At 51.1% G+C, this 18,204-nt stretch overlaps 1 protein-coding gene across 3 annotated transcripts in view; it reads right to left on the bottom strand.

Annotated features, from left to right (window-relative positions):
* Positions 1-983: 983 nt before the first annotated feature.
* The window catches only part of PAIP2B (poly(A) binding protein interacting protein 2B), a 34,982-nt gene continuing 17,761 nt past the window's right edge, over positions 984-18,204 (bottom strand). For all 3 annotated transcript variants that reach the window (XM_035103684.2, XM_035103688.2, XM_035103686.2), the window contains exons 2-4: positions 10,896-11,059; positions 4,069-4,254; positions 984-3,415 (exon numbers count right to left, since the gene is read on the bottom strand). In XM_035103684.2, coding sequence (XP_034959575.1) covers positions 3,359-3,415; positions 4,069-4,254; positions 10,896-11,051 — 399 coding nt within the window. In that variant the 5' untranslated portion in view covers positions 11,052-11,059 and the 3' untranslated portion in view covers positions 984-3,358. The remainder of the gene's footprint in view (positions 3,416-4,068; positions 4,255-10,895; positions 11,060-18,204) is intronic.

The raw sequence follows: 18,204 nt of genomic DNA, 5'->3' as shown, positions 1-18,204 counted from the left end.
AACCAGGCAGAGGGCCTTCTTAGCAGTGGCACCCGCCCTGTGGAATGCTCTCCCATCAAATGTCAAGGAAATAAACAACTAGCTGACTTTTAGAAGACATCTGAAGGCAGCCCTGTTTAGGGAAGTTTTTGATGTTTCGCTGTGTTCTTTTAAATTTTGTTGGAAGCCGGCAAAAGTAGCTGTGACAACTCAGTCAGATGGGTGGGGTACAAGTAATAATAGAAAATTATAAAATAGGATTAGACAAATTCATGGAAAGGGCTATTGATGGCTCCCAGCCACAATGGCTGTGCTCTGCCTCCATGTTTGGGGGCTGCAATGCTTCTGAGTCCCAGTTGCTGGAAACCACAGGCGGGAGAGTTGCTCTTGGGCCGAAATCCTGCTTGCTGGTTTCCCACTGAGTCATCTGCTTGGCCACTGTGAGAACAGGATGCTGGACTAGAGGGGCCCTTGCCCAGATCCAGTATGCTCTCCTTATGTTCATGTGCAAGTGTTACAAGGGTTGCAAATGCTGCGGGTTACGTGATTTCGGGTTGTGCTCTATGCCGAACCCGGAAGTACCGGAATGGGTTACTTCCGGGTTTTGACGCACACACATGCACAGAAACGCAAAATAACCACATGCATCGAAACGTTGAATCGCATCACGCATGTGCACAGACGGGACGCTGCTGGTTGCGAACACGCCTCCCGCATGGATCATGTTCACAACCCGAGGTATGACTGTAGTCCTTATGATAGACAGAGAAATGTGCAAAAGTCCTACTCTATATCCTGCCCTCTTAACACCCTTCACCCCCCCAAAAAAACTTATTCCAATGCCCATTCTCCACGTTCCTTGGAGCCTGGACTCCCCCTTTCATGAGATGGTACAAAGGAGAAACCAGCCTCTTCTGCCACCACCATGTTTTTATCCATCGCCACCTACTCCCCTCTCTGTCAGGAAGCCCCTCTGTCAAAACTGGAAAGAACTCTGCATCACACCCAGCTCAAAACCAATTTATTTTAAGAATGCATTGTTTTAAAAATGGACAGAACATAATTGCAAAGACTTGCTCAGAAAGAAACCAGAGATTGCAAGTGGGGGGGGGGGAGAGAGAAGAGCAAAGGGGGAGGGAATGAGGAAGAGAGGATATGGCCCCACACATTGCTCTGTCCAATTATACTGCTGATTATTTAAATAAGCAAGCCTGAAACGTGGCTTTGAAGAAATCTGGATCATGGAGAACTTGCCCATCTCCCTTTTTTTTAAAGTCTCCAAGACCAAGAGCAAAGCCAGCTGCCTCTGCCCTTCTCTACAAATGCCAAATGCAGGCAGATAAGGCAAATGGACAGGTGACCATTGAAAGCCAGGCTGGCCTCTGCCCCTCAAAGAGTTTGGAGTGGAGAACTCTGCTCATGCTCCAACAAGTCAGGTAGCTGTGCAAGACAAGCTGCTCCAATGTAGATTGACACTTGATACGCCTTTGCAATTGGGAATCCATGGAAAGAATCTGGGGAAGGGATCTTGATGTACATATAGCTCCACGGTTAAGCTGCTTTTTCACTTGCAACTGCAAGAGGACAGGCTCCCTGCTGGATCCCTTCTGTCAGTCTCTCCGCAAAAAAAAAGTCAGACTTGGTGGGGGGCACCCTATGTATTCAACAGGAGCCAGATTTTAAACAGCGAGGAAGGGGGCAAGCTGGCTGCCCTCCTTGGCAGTGAAGGTCTCTGCCCCGCCGTCTCCTGGCAGCTTGCTTTGGGGACCTGGATCCAGACTGGCTGAACTGCAGCTGTCCCACAAGGCCATGAGAGGGGTGTTCTTCCCATGGCCCCCAAGAAAGCAAGAGGGCTAAGCCAAGGAGCTCATGAACTGGGCTAGCTGAACTGGCAATGCTGATGGAGAACTACTGCCCCCCTTTTTTTGCAGATGAAGCTAGGTGTGCTCATGCTGTAAAAATCCCCCCAGCAACTCCAAAATATTCCCTCACAATTTTCCCTCCATGGGGGAACCCTGGAAAGAGACAAAGCTTGGATAAAAAGACCCCTGGCAGTAGGGGTGGGGTGAGATAGGAAAGTTTTCCAAGCTCCTGCCTAGCTCTCCTTCCCTGCTCTCCCAGGTTAGATGCAGAGCATGGTATTGTCTTGGGTCTTTTGCTGAAGGTGGTGGCAGATACCGGACAACCCAGAAGCCCAGAGGATGGGGAGAAGCTCCCTCTGTGCTGTTGGGTGTGCCTGGATTTCTGCAAGCTGCTTAGGGCCCGTTCGGCTGGTGTGGCCCACCTGTTTTTTCTGGTCCGCAGATGAGCCCAACTGCAGTTCCCCAAACGTCTCAGCAGCTAGGATGTCGCGGGAACTGAGCTCAGTTGGAGAAAATAGACAAACCTGCCGGAATCAGAAACCCCCTCTGCCTAAGGCTCCTGGGCAGGAGTGGCAAAGAGCCCAAAGTCTCCCTCCTCAGGGAGAGAGGCGTCCTTTGTTTGCATTGGATCAAGCAGCTGCCAGGTGGAGAAAATGTACCCTGTCGTTCCTGATTACAATTATTTTAGTTGGGGGCCGAAGCAGGGAGGAGGAGGAGGATAGGAAAGCTGAGAGAGAAAAACAGTGATGCAGAAGACCAGGAAATGGTTCATCGTGCCTCAAAAACTCTGTGGACATCCTGGGACCACCCTGCCTCCTCAGTGGGAGGCCATGTGCTTGCAAATGGTGGGGGATGAGGTTCGAGCCAACTCCCCCAAGCCCTCAGGCTCCCCTGCCTTCAAGACCCCCAGGGGTTTGGTGGTTGGAGAGGTCACTTTGCAGGCTGAGGCCCACCCAGCTGCAGCCCCGCCTGCTGGAATTGCAAGAGAGGGCAAGAGGAAGGGAGGTGCTCCAAAGCCAGACAGAAGAGGAGAAGCAGAAGCACCGGGCTGGCTGGCTGGCGGCAGGGCTGGCCTGCCCTGCTTGAGAACTTCCACCAAGGAGAGACGTCCGGGAGGCCTTTCCCCACCACGCAGCAGGGCCTGCAAAGTGTCCAAGCATGCCCAGCGAAGGGGCTGCCCAGTGGGGGGGAGGAGGAGGCGGGCGGGCGGGCAGGAGACCCTGCTGACGGTCAGGCTAGGCTGACTGCTGTTAAACAGGAAAAGGTGAAGGGGGGAACCAAGAAAAACCAAGGAGGTGACCCGTCTGGATCTGTGTCGAGTCCTGTGGTGGGCATTCCTTCTCGTCAGTTTGTCTCAAAGTGTCCCGACGCAGCAAGAAAAAGAGGGATGAAGTAGCGTAAAGAGTCCCACCGATTTGCCCACCAGGAGTCTATTTGCCCCACTGCTGCTTGCGGGTCCCGCTGCCCCACCCCCCACCCCCACCCAGGGCAAAAAGAAATTGTCTTTGCAAGAAGGTTCAGTACTTCACTCCGGGGACAAACTCCTTGGCGTCAGGGTTTAAGGTGCTTTTGCTCTGAAAGGGAGATGGGGGGGAATGAGAGGTCAATCAGTTGCAGGCAGGAAAGAACACCCCCCCACCACCGGGTTGCTCCTCTGCTTTTAACTGGCTTTCCCTCCTCTCACCCGCCCAAGTCCTTCCATTCCCTCCTCTCACCGCCCAAGCCCTTTCCCACCATGCCCCTCTCCCACTCACCCTCTTCCTGTCCACACCCAATGGTCCATACCGCATCCAACGGTTTAGATCACTGTTATTTGTCTAAGTTAAGAGCCGTAACAAAATGAGGCAAACTGACCGAAAAATGATAAAAGAAGAACGTGCTTAAGCCAGAAAAGAGGTGGCAATTCCATCACCAATCCAGTACACATTTTACTTCGGAAAGTGGCTCGGAATACTGGGCCCCGTGTGGTGGGTCATTTATTACTAGTTTACAGAGACGGACAGGCGGGTGAGAAGGAGCAACCCAGCCCCAAGGGAGCGCAGGGAAGACCAGTTGGGGAAATGGCTGGATTTCAGGACCTCAATGATTTTCACTGGGCCAGAAAAGTGTGCCTGAGAGCAAGGGAGCCCACCTTTTTTCTCCCTCTTCACACCCCTGCCCCTAATCTGTGCCCAACTGGCAGAGCCAGGTCCCCATGCCCATTTCCAGTCCGTGTCCCAGGGCTTACCAAAATGTCTTCCGATACGTGGCTGTGGGTGTTGTCATTGACCGAGAGCCCGTTCAGCTGCTGTTGAAGCTGCCCAATGCCCTGGGGCAGGTCACGGGACGGGATGAACCAATCCTGGTCCTCTTCATCCAGCATCTCCTGGAAACAGCGGTCGAGGAATTCCTGCTCCTGAAGCTCCTCCTCCACCTGGCCAGGAAGCAGATCCACAAGGGAGGGTCACATAGGAAAAGATGTACCTCCAACTGCACCAACCCCAAAATAGTATTTATTTCTTTATACAATCCCTTCCTTCCATCATGGAACCCAGGTGGCCATCCGGAGCTGCAACACAGGTGGCCATCCGGAGCTGCTTAGCTTCAGCAACACGGTGGCATCCATCAATGGCCTTCAGACCCTGGCCTGCGATTCCTCCCTGGCTCGCCAATGTCAGCTGTCATGGAGAAGCCCCACAAAGAGGGATGCAGCTTGGAGAAACCTGATGCAAACAAGGAGGGCAGCTCCTGGCTGGCCCCCGCTCTTCCAGATACTAACCTCTCACGAATCGCCAATGGCAGGCCTCTTCCCTTGTCTGACCGCTTTTAAAGCCACCTAAGCGAGTGGCTGCCGTTTCACAATGAATTAATTCTGCACTCCTTGAGGGACTCTCCTCTCTCAGTGGATAGGAGCACATTGTTAAACTACGGAACTTGCTCCGCAGGAGGCAGGGAGGGCCACCAACTTGGATGGCTTTAAGAGAGGATTAGAGAAATTAATGGAGGAGGAGAGGGCTGTGCTCTGCTTTTGAATGCCAGTTGTTGGAAACCCCAGGAGGGGAGAGGGCTCTGTTTCCCCTAATAGGCATCTGGTAGGCCACTGTGAGAACGGGGTGTTGAACCACATGAGTCATGGGCCTGATCCAGCAGGGCTCTCCTTATGTACTTATGTTACCCTCCAGCTATTTTCTACTATATAGCATGGGCTGTGCTGACCGGGACCAATGGGAACCAAAGCCCCAAACAGCTGGACAACACCAGTTTGGGGAAGACTGTTCCAGGATTAGGAGGGAAGAAAAAGATTTCCACCCACTCCTCCCATGTCATTCTCAATATTATTTGGAGGGTGAGCAGAGATGCACACAGTATTGTGTTTTAAAGTATGGCCACTCCACAGGTGCACTGTGTGGCGTTCTGGTAGCCATCCCTTAATCTTCAATGCCTTTCTCTAATCCTTCCTTCTGCACAGGGCAAATCCATCTCTTCATTAAGTTTCACTCATCAAAGTCCGGAAGATCTTAGGGGTGCCAAGCCAAGGTTCCCACAGACCCTTGTGTGTGATCTCTAGCCTCTCAGTAGAGCCCATTAAAACAAGAAAAAAGGGCCAGAGAAACCCTGACCCTTCCCTTCCCAATCATGTCAACCTTCAAATCACCAAGCTGGCAGGGCAAGAGCAAGCAGATTTCACGTCTCGTCAGCTCAATTGCAGGTGGTGCTGTACTTCAAGCTGGCGCACGGTGGCACTTGGGACCCACCGCTGACATGCGTCCCTGAGAGGAGGGAGAATGGGAGCTGCACCGGCCCCAGCAACATCGCAATTTTTCCAACATGTGCTTAATACAGACGCCACAGCAAGCACTAAACACCCCCACTAAATACTATCCTGCATTAGGGGGCATAGCAACACAACCATGCATGCATGCGTCTGACCTTCAACTGGGGAAAGACAGAGACAAGCAGGTGACAACCTGCAGTCAAATCCAGACTTAGCTGTGGATTCATTGGGCAGCTGCCTCCCTCCCCTCTCCTCATTACTATTAATCTCCAATCTTACGGTACCCGTGTCTGTTTACTGAAAGCTGGAAGGTCTCTTGGCTGAGATCCTGTGACATTTGGCTGTTCTGCAGGATGCAGCCCCTAACATGCTACTAGTAGTGAGTTAAACAGCTGCTGCCTTTTAGGGCTACCTTAATTTAGGATATTATCCCTGGACACTAGAGAGTCTTCCCAACTGACTTGGAGAAAACCTCCCTAGACAGAGTGGCACTACCACTTGACTGCCAATTTGCTGCAGAAATCAATGCATTTCCTGTTTCCCAATGTTATTAATACAAGGCTGTATTGCTGCTGCCACCGCTTTAATTTATTGTTATACCACTCCGTTGGGTGAATGGACACAGCAAACACCATTTCCTATAAGCAAGTGGCTAGGGAGTGTTTTTTGTCCCTCTCTTTTAATGCTAATTAATGCCTGTGGTCACCCAGTGATGGCGCATATTGGAAAATTCAGACTAGCTGTGATTCTTGCATTACAGGAGATGCGACCAGATGACCCTCTGGGTCCCTTCCAACTCTCTAACTCTGTGATACAAAGGAAGACCTCCTTCACAAAGCCAAACTCTGACATGAGCTACTGCAAGGTGTAATAACGGCCACTAACTTGGATGGTTCTGATAAACTCACGGTGGATCCGGGGGTGAACGGCTACTTGCCACACCACCCAGTATGCCCATATATGTGAGTTGCTGGGAAACAAGGGTGGGAGAAAAGGGGGCTGCTCCTGTCCCGCTTGTGGGCTTTCCACAGGCACCTGGCAGGCCACAGAGGGAAACAGGATGCTGGGGGAGCAGGGCCTTTGGCCTGACTCAGCCGTAGGGCTCTTGCGTCCTCATTCCAGGGGTTTCCTCTCCCCTCAAAGTCCAAACCAGGGAACACGGTTAAAAAGCAAGGAGGACTAGGAACATGGTTTCTCAAGCCTCACCTCAGATTGTTTGTTGGACAGTGGGTGAAATGCACAGGCCCCAGCCATGGCCAACCGGTCAAGGCTGCCTGGCCATCACCAATTATTCCACAGGGCCAAACACAGCCTTGCGCAACCTGGCGCTCACCAGACATTTTGGATTACAACTCCCATCAGCCCCAGCCAGCATGACCATCCTTTTGTATTTGTTACTTATTTAATGCATTTCTAAGTTGCTTTAGACAAAAAGAATACCTCTCAGTAAAGATGAAGCACATAAATCAAGTAAAAGCAAAATTAAAAAGCATTGTGCAGTGCAAAACCCCTCAAATGCTCACCCAACAGCACAGTAAGAAGGAAAAGGCCTGGCCCATCCTATTAAAAGATGAGCAGCACAACAGAGATGAACTTAACCACCTGAAGGCTGGGTAGAACAGAATACTGTAGAGTTTGAAGGGACCACAAGAGTCATCTAGTCCAACCCACTGCAATGCAGGTATCTGTTGCCCAATATGGGACTTCAACCCACGGCCCTGAGATTAAGAGTCTCATGCTCTACTACTGAGCCCAAGGACTAAATAAACATGTCTTAGGCCAGCGCCTAAAAACGAAGCATGATGGTGTCAGGCAAGATTACCCAGGGACAGCATTCCTCAAGGATGTGCGTGTCACCCAATGAAAAGGCTGCTTTCGTGTTGCCCCTTTTTACTCCTCCTGCACATGAAGCAGATGGAGAAGGGCCTTCAATGAAGGCTGCAGGGTCTGAGTCAGTTCATGTGGAGAGAGACTGTCCTCCAGGGGTTGGGATCCTGAGCCGCTGATGTGGTCCAAACAGCTGGAGATGTGGTCCAAATCATTGGGAAGGCCTCAGAGTGGGGAAGACTAGTTTCACACTTCAAGGCAAACAGTACCCCAGACCCCAGCTCCCCTTCTGCTTGTGAAGCTCAGCTGCATTTGCAAGCAGGGAAGTTCCAGCCGGCAAATCCCACGGCTTTTGTGGCTTTCATTTGCACCAGCCACAGAGCAGCCTCTCCTGGACCAGGGACACTTCATTCATCCCAGTAGCTGTCACAATGCAGGCATGCCAAGAAGCCCTTGAGAGGCCAACTTCTCATGGTTGCAGCATTTCTCACTGCACACAGAATGCTCGACAATCCCTCCACCTTCACAACCACTTTGTGGGTCAGGTCCCCTTATGGGCAACAGAGGCAGAGAGGGAGCAACTAGCCAAAGCCAGCCAGCCCACTCAGTTTAGGAGCCCAGCTTAAAGTTCAACCAGACCCTGTGCCACGGGGGCACACCTGGCCTCTCCGCACTTCCATGCATGCCTCCATCCTGGGGCTTCTCCACTTCCCCTGAATGTCCTGCCTTTGTGCTCTTTCAAAAGAAGGAGAATGAACGTCTCCCTGATGACTCTGGCTTGTGGCTTGCCCTGCCCACAGAGAACATTTTGCAGGAGCTGCCGTCCTCCTTCCTCAGTGGTCCCGCTGCAAGCCTTCCTATCTGCTTCCAGGCCCTACCCAGAGGATGCCCTCCCAAACAGAAGAGACTCAGTGTTGATGCAACTGGGTCCTGGAAAGCAGCAGGGCTGGTCTGCTCACCCCCAAGAAGGAAGGAAGGGTTTCAGATTTCTTGTTTTCAGCTGAAGCCTCCTCCTCCACCAATGAGACCCTCAGAAGGCAGGCGGGGCTTCTCCTGTCATCCCTGGGCAAGATTCCTTCCTTCTGCGGAGGCTTTCCTCGCACACTGCCACATTGCAAGCTTGGCAGCTGGACAGAGGCCCCGAGAAGACAGGAAGCAGCAAAACCGCCCCGCCAAGGCTTGGAGCGCAGCAGGCTAAGCAGTTCCAGACCTCCCAGAGCAGAAGGGAGATGCTGAGATAAGAACCAGGGAGCTTCAGCCGTAAGGTCTGAGGACTCAGCTCTCACCAAAACTGCCCCCCCAGCTCGTCCTCAGTGGTCAAGCACAAAGAGTCCGGGAGGCAGGAATATAGGGAGCTGTGTCGCAAAAGCTCAGCCCCCTCATCCAGGTAGCCTTGTACTGTCTCCCCCAACTGCCAACCATTCTCCTGGGCCTCAAGTGGAAAAGAGCTTCCCCATCACCTGCCAGCTGAACCTTTCTGCTGGAGATGCTGGCAGAGACTGAACTCGGGACCCACTAGAGGCCCATTCCGCCAGACTGCCTAAGCGAGAGAGAGATGGGAACCAACGGAGGCCCAGCTCCATCAAGCACCTCCCTGCCCCTGAACTGTGCCAAGCTGGTCATCAGAGGAGCAACTGTTCAGAAATTGGTGCCCGAGTCTTTATTTTCCTCTTCCCTCCCAGTCCCTTTTGCCTTGCGTGTCAGGTTTCTTTTCAGATAATGAGCCTGTGGGTAGCGTCCGTCTTGGCTACACGTAACCCGCTCAGGGAGCCTTTTGGGCACAAATGCAGTAAATAAATAAAGCCTGCCCTGCCCCATTCAGCTAGGTCCTTTCCAAGGAGCTTCCTCAGCAGTGATGGGAGTGGGCATGGGAAGGGAGCCAAGGTGGACAGGGAGGAAAAGCAGCCAGGGAGGGGAGAGGCAAGGACAGAGACAGACCCAAGGACTCTGGCAACAGATGCAGGGGATAGGAGCATGTATCCTAAAGAGAAGTGGCAGCAAGCTGCAGGATCCTTCTCCCTGCCACCTCCTACAGCCCAGCCTTTGCAGCAGCTCTGCCCTTGAAAAGGCATTGAGAAGCGCAACGAATGCTCCATGCCGAGGAGCTCGTCCTGCCTGTTTGGCAACTGCTGTGCTGGCAGCTGCTGGGCCTTCTCTAGGCGGAATTCAAGGCACTCCTGCTTACCTTTCAAGCCCCTTGTGGCGTTGTAGCTGGGGGGGGGGGGGTACCGCTGCCTCTTCCTGTGGGAGCTCCTACGGCAGCTACAGGCCAAGCCCAAGAGGCATCCAGAACTTGGGACTGCCAGGAGAGGAGCCTTGAGGCCAGTAGCCCAAAAGCTCAGGGCTGCCATCCTGGAGGAGGCATGGCACCGCTCCTCTCTCTTCTGTTTTTTCCCCTGGTTTTTAATGCTGCTGGATTTTACTGAGTCCTGCCATTTCTAAAGTTTGCAATCGGAAGCCACCTCAAGGGTAGAAAAAGTGGGTTGAAGATAATCTAAAATGAATAGATTCATAAAGACCAAATTCCTAGCTGTCGTGCAGCCAGAGGCAGGTGGAGGCTTGCCATCAGAGAGATGAGGGAGAGACTGGGGCTTCCTGAAAGATCAGGGATCGTCGTTTTAGTGCCCCAAAAACTCATTCCTCCTTCCCTCCGACGTCTCCTGTGCCTTCTACATCTTACTTCCCTCCTTCCTCCATCTGTCGGCCTGGTCTTTACCCAAAGATAAAGTTCTTTCAAAGAAGCTTAAACACACCCCTTGATTAAAGCCACATCTTAGTAGCATGATTTTAAAGGTAGGCAAATCTCTTTCTATTACTAATGCAGGTGAAGGAGAGCCACTTGCTCAAGGCTGAGGCGAGGTTCTAATGGCAGACATCCTGCCTCCCATGGCCCTTCTGTAGACAGGGCTAAACTCTTGCTCAACACGGGAGTTAAACGCCAGAACTCCCTCCCACAGGAGGCAGTGATGGCCACATAGTTAGATGGGTTTAAAAGAGGATTAGGCAAATCCGTGGAAGAGAGGGCCAGAAATGGCTACAAGCCATGACAGCTTTGCTCTGCCTCCACAGCTGCAATATTTCCAAATACCAGTTGCTGGAAGCCACAGAAGGGGAGACTGTTCTTGTCCCTGAATGCTGCTTGTGGGTTTCGCAGAAGAGACATCTTGGTTGGCCGCCCTGAGAACAGGATGCTGGACTAGTTCTTATGTAAAGTCATAAACACCAACCCCCTGCCCTATCCTGAGTGTGGGCTGCCCCAACCTGTGAGTGAGGACGACACAAAGGGGGGGGGGCAGCCTGAGCATCTATTTGTAAGTGATTTTTCTGATTCTCTAATGGTGTTCTGTACTCTACTGGCATTTCGCTTCTCATAATCCCTGTAGGCTGCCCCATAAAAACTGTGGCCTATAAACCACGTACCAAGGAACAGACTGGAGAGTCAGCAACTGCAGCAAGCCCCTTGACTGCCTCACCTGCCGGTTGAAGTCCTCTTCGTTCTCCATCCACATGTACTCGGCAAAGGGGTTGTTCTCCTTCTCGTCATGCCCGTTCACTACCTGGTCCTCCTTGGATTTTGCAGGGGTGGTGGCAGTCGTGGTCGTGTTTGCCACGCTGGAACCATTCATCATTACGGAATCTGAGAAAGGAAGACGAAAAATGCATTAGGAATAGAGAAAGGGATACGGGACACTTTCACAGCTCAGGACTAGCAGCAGGTGCCACCCCCCACCCCCAGGTATAATGGTCACGGTGCTTCATGCATCACCTCACAGAAATACTGCCTAGGGATTGAGAATTTCTGAAAGTTTGGCTGTCTGGGAAGAAGAGATTTCTCCTGTTCCTGGGCAGAAAGAAGAGAGCCTCTGTACCAACGATTGATGATTGGCAGATGAAGATGATGGAGTTTATGGAACTGGCTGAGATGACCGGAAGAATCCGCAACCAGGGAGAAGAAGTGATAGAAGAAGAGTGGAAAGATTTTAAATTATATCTTAAAAAATATGCTAAAGTAAATTACTAAGATAGAAATTAAGTGTAAATGAACTGTGGAAATTTTTCATATGTAAGATGACAGGAAAAATAGGACTTATAAGGTGATTAAAATGATATAGAATTTGCTAATAATAAATTTAATTAAGGACCACAGGGAGGGAAACCCGAGGGGGTCCCTATAGACAATGTGAAGGGATTAAGGAATTTTGTATTTTTGCTTGTTTGTTTTTTGTAATTTTTTTTTGTCTTTTTTCTGTGCTTTTTTTCTATTGTACTTTGGAAAAAATTTAATAAAAAATATTATATATAAAAAAAGAAGAAGAGAGCCTCTGCTGGCATTGGGGCGGGAGTAAAAGAGAAAGAGATCCACAGTTCTGACTTGGCTCTCTTACACACTAGACTGCACACAGGGCACTGAAGTCCTGCAATGAGCCCCCATCAGCCTGGGAGATGAGAGGCAGAGGTGGGCAATGTGTGAGAGAGAAGGAGATTCTATAGCTACCCAGTCTTCTACATGTTTACTTGAAAGGAAGTACCACTGAACTCAAGGGGTTTCTCTCCCATGGAACAGGATACAGGGTTACACCTTCCCAGAAGGGGAAAAAAAGATGCCCCCATCCATTGCAGTCTCCAACCATTAACTTGGAAGAGAAGCAGTCTGTTGTCTGCCTCAGCAACAGGAACCATGAGAGTGGTCGCCGGCACAACCAACAGCAGCTGCAACCCCTGAAGAACGAGGCAAGAGCAACAGCAGAAAGGCAAACACGTCAGGCCATGATCCTCTGTAGGACTAGAAAAGAGCAGGCCCTGTTGAACTCAGGGGAGTGTTGCTTCCTATTAAACATGCCCAGGCTGGGGCTGTTACTCCTCTCTTGTGGCAAGACATGCAAAGAAAATCCATATAAAATAAGAGCTGGGGAGGGGAACTGCTAAGAATCCCACCATGGAGAGTCACCACAGATAAGTTTCTTACCCACCCTAATTTCCACTCGCTGCACCTGCAAACACCTGAGAATGGTGCCCGTGAATGAGAGGGATCCCATTGAGACAGGCAAGCCTGCAAGTTGACTTAGGACTTTGAAAAGGATCCACCAGCACTCAGGACTGGACATGGAAAGAGATTAGGAGCCACACATCTGCCTCAGCACTAGTGGCTTGGGTTCTCAATCCTGAAGCTGTATTCTGCATGGTCTTCAAGGAGAGTCCAATGGGCAGTGCATTCAAGTCATCTAGAGGTAAACAGCATGATGGATCACTGGGTTAAGACTCTTTCCCAGACAGAATAAGAAAGGGTGACATCAGGGGACGTTTCTGCTTGAGCTTCTCCTGAGCATTGCCTCAGGCTAAGTTGGTCTTGATCGTGACAAGGAGGGACACAGGCAAAAGAGCAGGGGTCCCCAAACTAAGGCCTGGGGGCCAGATGCAGCCCAATCACCTTCTAAATTCAGCCCATGGACGGTCCGGGAATCAGCATGTTTTTACATGAGTAGAATGTGTCCTTTTATTTAAAATGCATCTCTGGGTTATTTGTGGGGCATAGGAATTCATTCAGATTTTTTTCCAAAATATAGTCCGGCCCCCCACAAGGTCTGAGGGACAGTGGACCGGCCCCCTGCTGAAAAGGTTTGCTGACCCCTGCAAAAGAGGGTCTTCTCCACAGCAAGGAGGGCAGTGATGAAGGAAAAATTATACTTCCAAGTCTGTTAACTGGGTAGTGGCGGGCAAGGAGGAGTCAGGAACTTGCGCCCAAAAATGTAACAGAGGAGCACTGATCATGCAAACCACCCCCGCCCACTCCAAGGGTCACTTCCTGCCACTCCAAGTGCTTCACTCACCTGAAAAAAGTCTCTCTGCAAGGCCCTGTCTACGAGATTCTGGCCCCAAACAATCCAGCACAGTCTACTATGCAGCGCCAATGAGCAAGCTAGAATCCCAGCCCCATTGCAGGCTAGAAAGCTTTCAACTGCAGCCTCTTGATCAGCTGTGACACCTAAGGCCACCGAGGGGGTCAACCTGTGAACTATTGCAACTAGAAGCTCAGACAAATGCCTGCCTCTCCTTGTCTTCTCTTTTGCCACACGATGAAAACTTGGTGAACTGCCCTGAGATCTACAGTACAGATATAGGATGGCAGGCAAATTTAAAAAATACTAATATGTAATAGCATGCCAGGGAGGAGGGCTGTATGGGTGCCTTCCTCCCTGACATGGTAGTCCTCTTATGCGCAGGGGAATGTTTTGTATGTGTAAGAAGTCCAATCTTGAGAATTCATACCAGCACTTTGACATGCTGCAGTGGGACAATCAGAGAGAGACGTAGGCTTCAGAGAGGCCTGAATGCAAGTTCTGAGTTTGCAGCAGTTCATAAGGGCAACGACAGAGCTGTTGTGCCAATTCATGGGGGAAATGCTGCAAGGCACCCTGTGTGGTACAGAAACATACCTGCAGGCTTCCCACAGGCATCTGGTTGGTCACTGTGTGAACAGGATGCTGGAAAAGATGCAACAGAGGAGGCTACTGGCCTGATCCTGCAGACTCTTCCTAAGTTCTTAAACACCAAAGCTACTAGCAACACATCAGGACTGCAGCACCAACACTGTCAGGCAAGCGAAGACGCCATGTAGCAAATAATACTGTCCTACACAAATCCAAGTTGTGGGGCCACAGAGCCCAAACCCTATCCAGGTGGAAAACAATATGCAAAGGAGGACAAGGGTTGGATTTGGCCATCCCGCCCATCCCACCAAAACTAGCTACCATGCTAGAGAAAGCCAGATGCCCTGTTCAAAATTAAACAATACTTTTCATTAATAACGTTTATTTCATTCAATAAGTTTATTGTGCTAGCCAAAGGCCATGACAAAATCATCCAAACACAAACATTTATTCATACTAAGCGGCCGCAAGACAGACCAAACTCCCAAGGGACCGTTTGGGTGACGTGACGTGAGAGCTTGAGAGAGTTTGGCAGTGAAAACTACACAAAGGCACAGGAAACAGCAGCAGAATGACAACATGGGGAGGGAGAACAGCATCTAGGCACCAACACTTCCCAGCTGCAGTGCTCCCTCACCCACCCCTGGAGCAACATTTGGGGTATTCTCGGTGGGTAGGAGGGATGCATAGCTGCAACTAGACTTGAAACTGGGACAGCTGGATTCAAGACCCCATCTCTTCTACACATGCTCAGAAAATTCATTTCCTTTCAGGCTCATCTGTAAAATGGGAATACAAAGAGCTATAGAAAAGGGGGGGGGCTTGTCAAGGTGCACACAAATGACCACAAAATGTGTGCTCCAAAGTTAGCAGAGGGAAAGGCACAAAAATATGTGGATAGGTTGCAGTACCCCACAACCCCTTTCCATGCCACCAACCAAATGCATACTCCAACAGGGAGGGAGGGTGTGGCTGGAGCTTCAATCCCAGAGGATGTTGCCACAGCCTCGTGCTGCAAGCTCCATACCTGCACATTTAAAAGATCTGCATGCAAAAATCACTATTTTCTAGCCAAACTGCACAAGGCCTACTCTCTCACCAAAGCCCTCCGCACAGGGCTTATTATGAACTCCACATGGCTTTCTTCAAGGAGACATTTGGACAAGGTATTTTGACTGTCCAGGCTGAGCAAGCCCTGGCTCCATGCTTAGTAATCATCTGAGGGGCCCTTCTGCCAGATCCAGAATTGTTTTTGCCAGTGCTTCTACACGGATTTATGCAAGTGAGTCGTGGGCAACTTATAACCGTCGGGAGTGACGCTTCAATGCTTTTAACAGACATCATGTCAGGAGGGTTTTGGGTATCACATGGCAGGACAGAATTCAAAACAAAGATGTGCTCCTCCCAAGCTCATATTCCCAGCATGTTTGCACTCCTGTCTCAGCGATGTCTACACTGCCTTGGTCATGTCCACAGAGTGAAAGATGGCAGGATCCCCAAGGACGTGCTGTACGGGGATGTCTGCCAATGTGACATGAAGGCTGGCAAAAACAACCCCACCATGTGGGAATCCCTTGCAGATGAGCACAGTGCCTGGAGGCAGGCAGTCAGGTCATGCATCCATAGTAGCGACCAGAGGAGGAATGAAAGCTTGGAGGAGTGCAGAGAAGAAACGCCCTGGCCCATCCGCAGCAGCACAACCAGATACCTCCTTCTGCCCCAGTTGCAACAAGACATGTCTCTACAGCCACAGGAGGCGCTGTAACTCACCAGCCGTTTGACCTCCTCCATTGTCTCCCGAGACGGACGGATGCCAAGCAACCAACCATAGACTGACCCTGAAGTTCCAGTTGCAAAGTTGACTTGGCTGAGCCATTGCCCTGAATCAAAGTGCTGGCCTGATCCTCCGGCAGCCTCAGATGTTGTGGGTTCAGGGGGCTTAGTTGACAGGACGTGGGCAGGAAGAGGATGTTCACTGCTTCACATGGGACTCCCTCCCTCTCTCTCATTCACCTACACCCACGTATCATCGGAAGCTGCTTTATCTTGAGTCAAACCATTGGTCCATCTACTTCAGTACTGTCTGCAGCTGCTCTCCAGAATTTCGGGCAGGGGTCTCAGCCAACCCATGTCTGGGGATGTGGGGATTGAACCTGGGGCCTTGTGTTTGCAAGACAGGTGCTTTATCACTGAGTCTTTCCCCATATGCACTGGAAAGGCCCTGTGTCGGATTTTGGAAATTACTCGAAGTTAAATGAAATCTCTAATCTCTTAATTCTCTTTAAAATTCCATTGCTCCTGTATAAACTTGGCCTTAGGACATAACTGACGGATACACCAAGCATTTCATAACAAAACTTGCCCAAAGTAGCCCTTTATCGGTTTTCCAAGTCCTATATGCTTGAGCAGAAAGTACTTCCATCGAGGCGGGTTGCCAAAACCACTGGCTACTGCCCCCCCCACCTTATTTCTCCCTCTCTGCTGAGTAAATGAGCGGTTGATCCAGCAAAGCCACAAGATTCATGGAGACTGGGCTGGTGAACTCCAGGCGCTGGCAAAGACGGACAAAATCTCCTGCCAGAGTGAACTCCCCAAGATGGGCAGAAGCCGCACCAGTCTCAACAGCTGAATGCTGGCAGGCGAGGGGGCCCTGCTGGGGCAATGGGTGAAAGAGATCTTCTTGTCTCAGCCTCTGAATGTGGTCCAAGCTGCATGTTCCAATGCAAACGATGCCTATCAAGTTCAGGGAAAAGAGCAGAAGTAAAACTTTCTGCTTTGAACAGTCTCTGCAGGCCACGTGCAGGTCAGTTCCTGTGAACAGATAGCCTTTGGGGACTGCATCACACACATCTTCAGAAATGCCCTCAGAAAGACAGCGCCCAATTATTTAGAAAGATCTCCACTGCCCACGTTTTTCCTTTCCATACTTTGTAACAGGCCATTTCATTCAGTGCTGTTATGTGGCAGGTTTTCCTCAGCCACTGGTCAATGGTTGGAGCCACAGTGTTTCCCCCAAATTTTTGCTTCTGCTTCCAAGACGAGAGCCCGCAGTTCCAGTTCTCTTCCAGTAGACAGTACTTGCTTTGCAAGTAGAAATCCCAAATGCAACCCCATGTGGCATCTCTGGCTTCAAAGCATGTGCACAGGAGACTTCAATCTCCTGCACCTGGAACGTGCCTTGCCTAGGCCTAGCTAAGGGAACCTGTTTTGAAAACCAGAGAAACAGCATGCCTCTGAGCATAGGCAGAGCCCCACTCCTATTCAGGTCAGATGAAAGCACAGTATTTCAGAAGAACCTTGGTCCCAAGGTTAGGGGTTCATAACTGCCCCTTTGGACTGAAACGGGGGGGAGGGGGCTGGCTAGGATGCTGCTCCTCCAAAGAAGCCCCCCAGGCCCAGGGGCTCTTTCGGAAGGGCTCCACCCACCGCGGGATTCGCAGCCATTTCCTGAGCAGCCAAAAGGCTTTCCCAGCCATTTGCCAGGTGCTGAGCAACAAAAGCTGGGAGCTGGCGGATTCTCCCACCATATGGGCTGTAAATCAGCCCAGTCTGCGCCGAGGCCCCAGAGAAGAGAGTCCCTGCCGAGCAGGAGTTGGCAGGAGAAAGGGAACCACGTCACCCGGAGAGGCCGTGGAAAAACACCACGCGCCGATGAGATAAATGGCAAGAGGGACCCTGGGAGGGAGCTGGCTGGCTCTTGGCCAAGGAGAGGAGGAAGGCACTGCTCCTGCAACAGTGGAGGGGACTGAATCCCCCCCTCGAGTCTTGCAGCAGCATTGCAGCTTAGCAAGCCTTGCATGGGGAAATAGGTCAGCCTAAGGACTTCCCAATCGACACAGAGGAGCCCGAGGACAAGGGGGGGGGCTTCCACCACCAGACCACCAAAAGAAGACAGAGCATAGCAAACTCAGCTGCCTGGTAACAGGACAGCAGCTGGTGAGAAATGGGAGGGTTTGCAGGGGGTGTCATTCAGAGTTAAGGAGCTGCGTCAGACACAGCTTCTGTGCAGCTGAGGGCAAGTTGAGCAGGGCGAGGTTGGCAGAAGGCCATCTGCAGCCAGCAAGAGCAGACCAAAGAGACAGCTTGACTGTTTCTATAGGTGTGCAGGCGGGATCAGTTGAACCGCCCTGGCTCACCAGGGCAGAGAGGCTTCCTCAGCTTCCAGCTGAGAAGTAAGGAAAAACTGGGGAGGAGGGGAGGAGGGAAGAAGGTATGGAGCCCCTTCTACCCTTCATCAGAAGACTGACTGATTGAGAAACAGGCTTGCATGGTGCTTTGCAGAAGGAGAGTCTCAAAGTGGTTGCCAATCCCCAACAAGCGCAAACAGCAATCGCAAAATGCAACCGTCGATCTG

The sequence above is a fragment of the Zootoca vivipara genome, chromosome 9, assembly GCF_963506605.1.
Source record: "Zootoca vivipara chromosome 9, rZooViv1.1, whole genome shotgun sequence".
NCBI classification, from domain to species: domain Eukaryota; kingdom Metazoa; phylum Chordata; class Lepidosauria; order Squamata; family Lacertidae; genus Zootoca; species Zootoca vivipara.
Note: the sequence above shows the minus strand (reverse complement) of the source record. Positions and strands in the feature narration are given on the sequence as shown.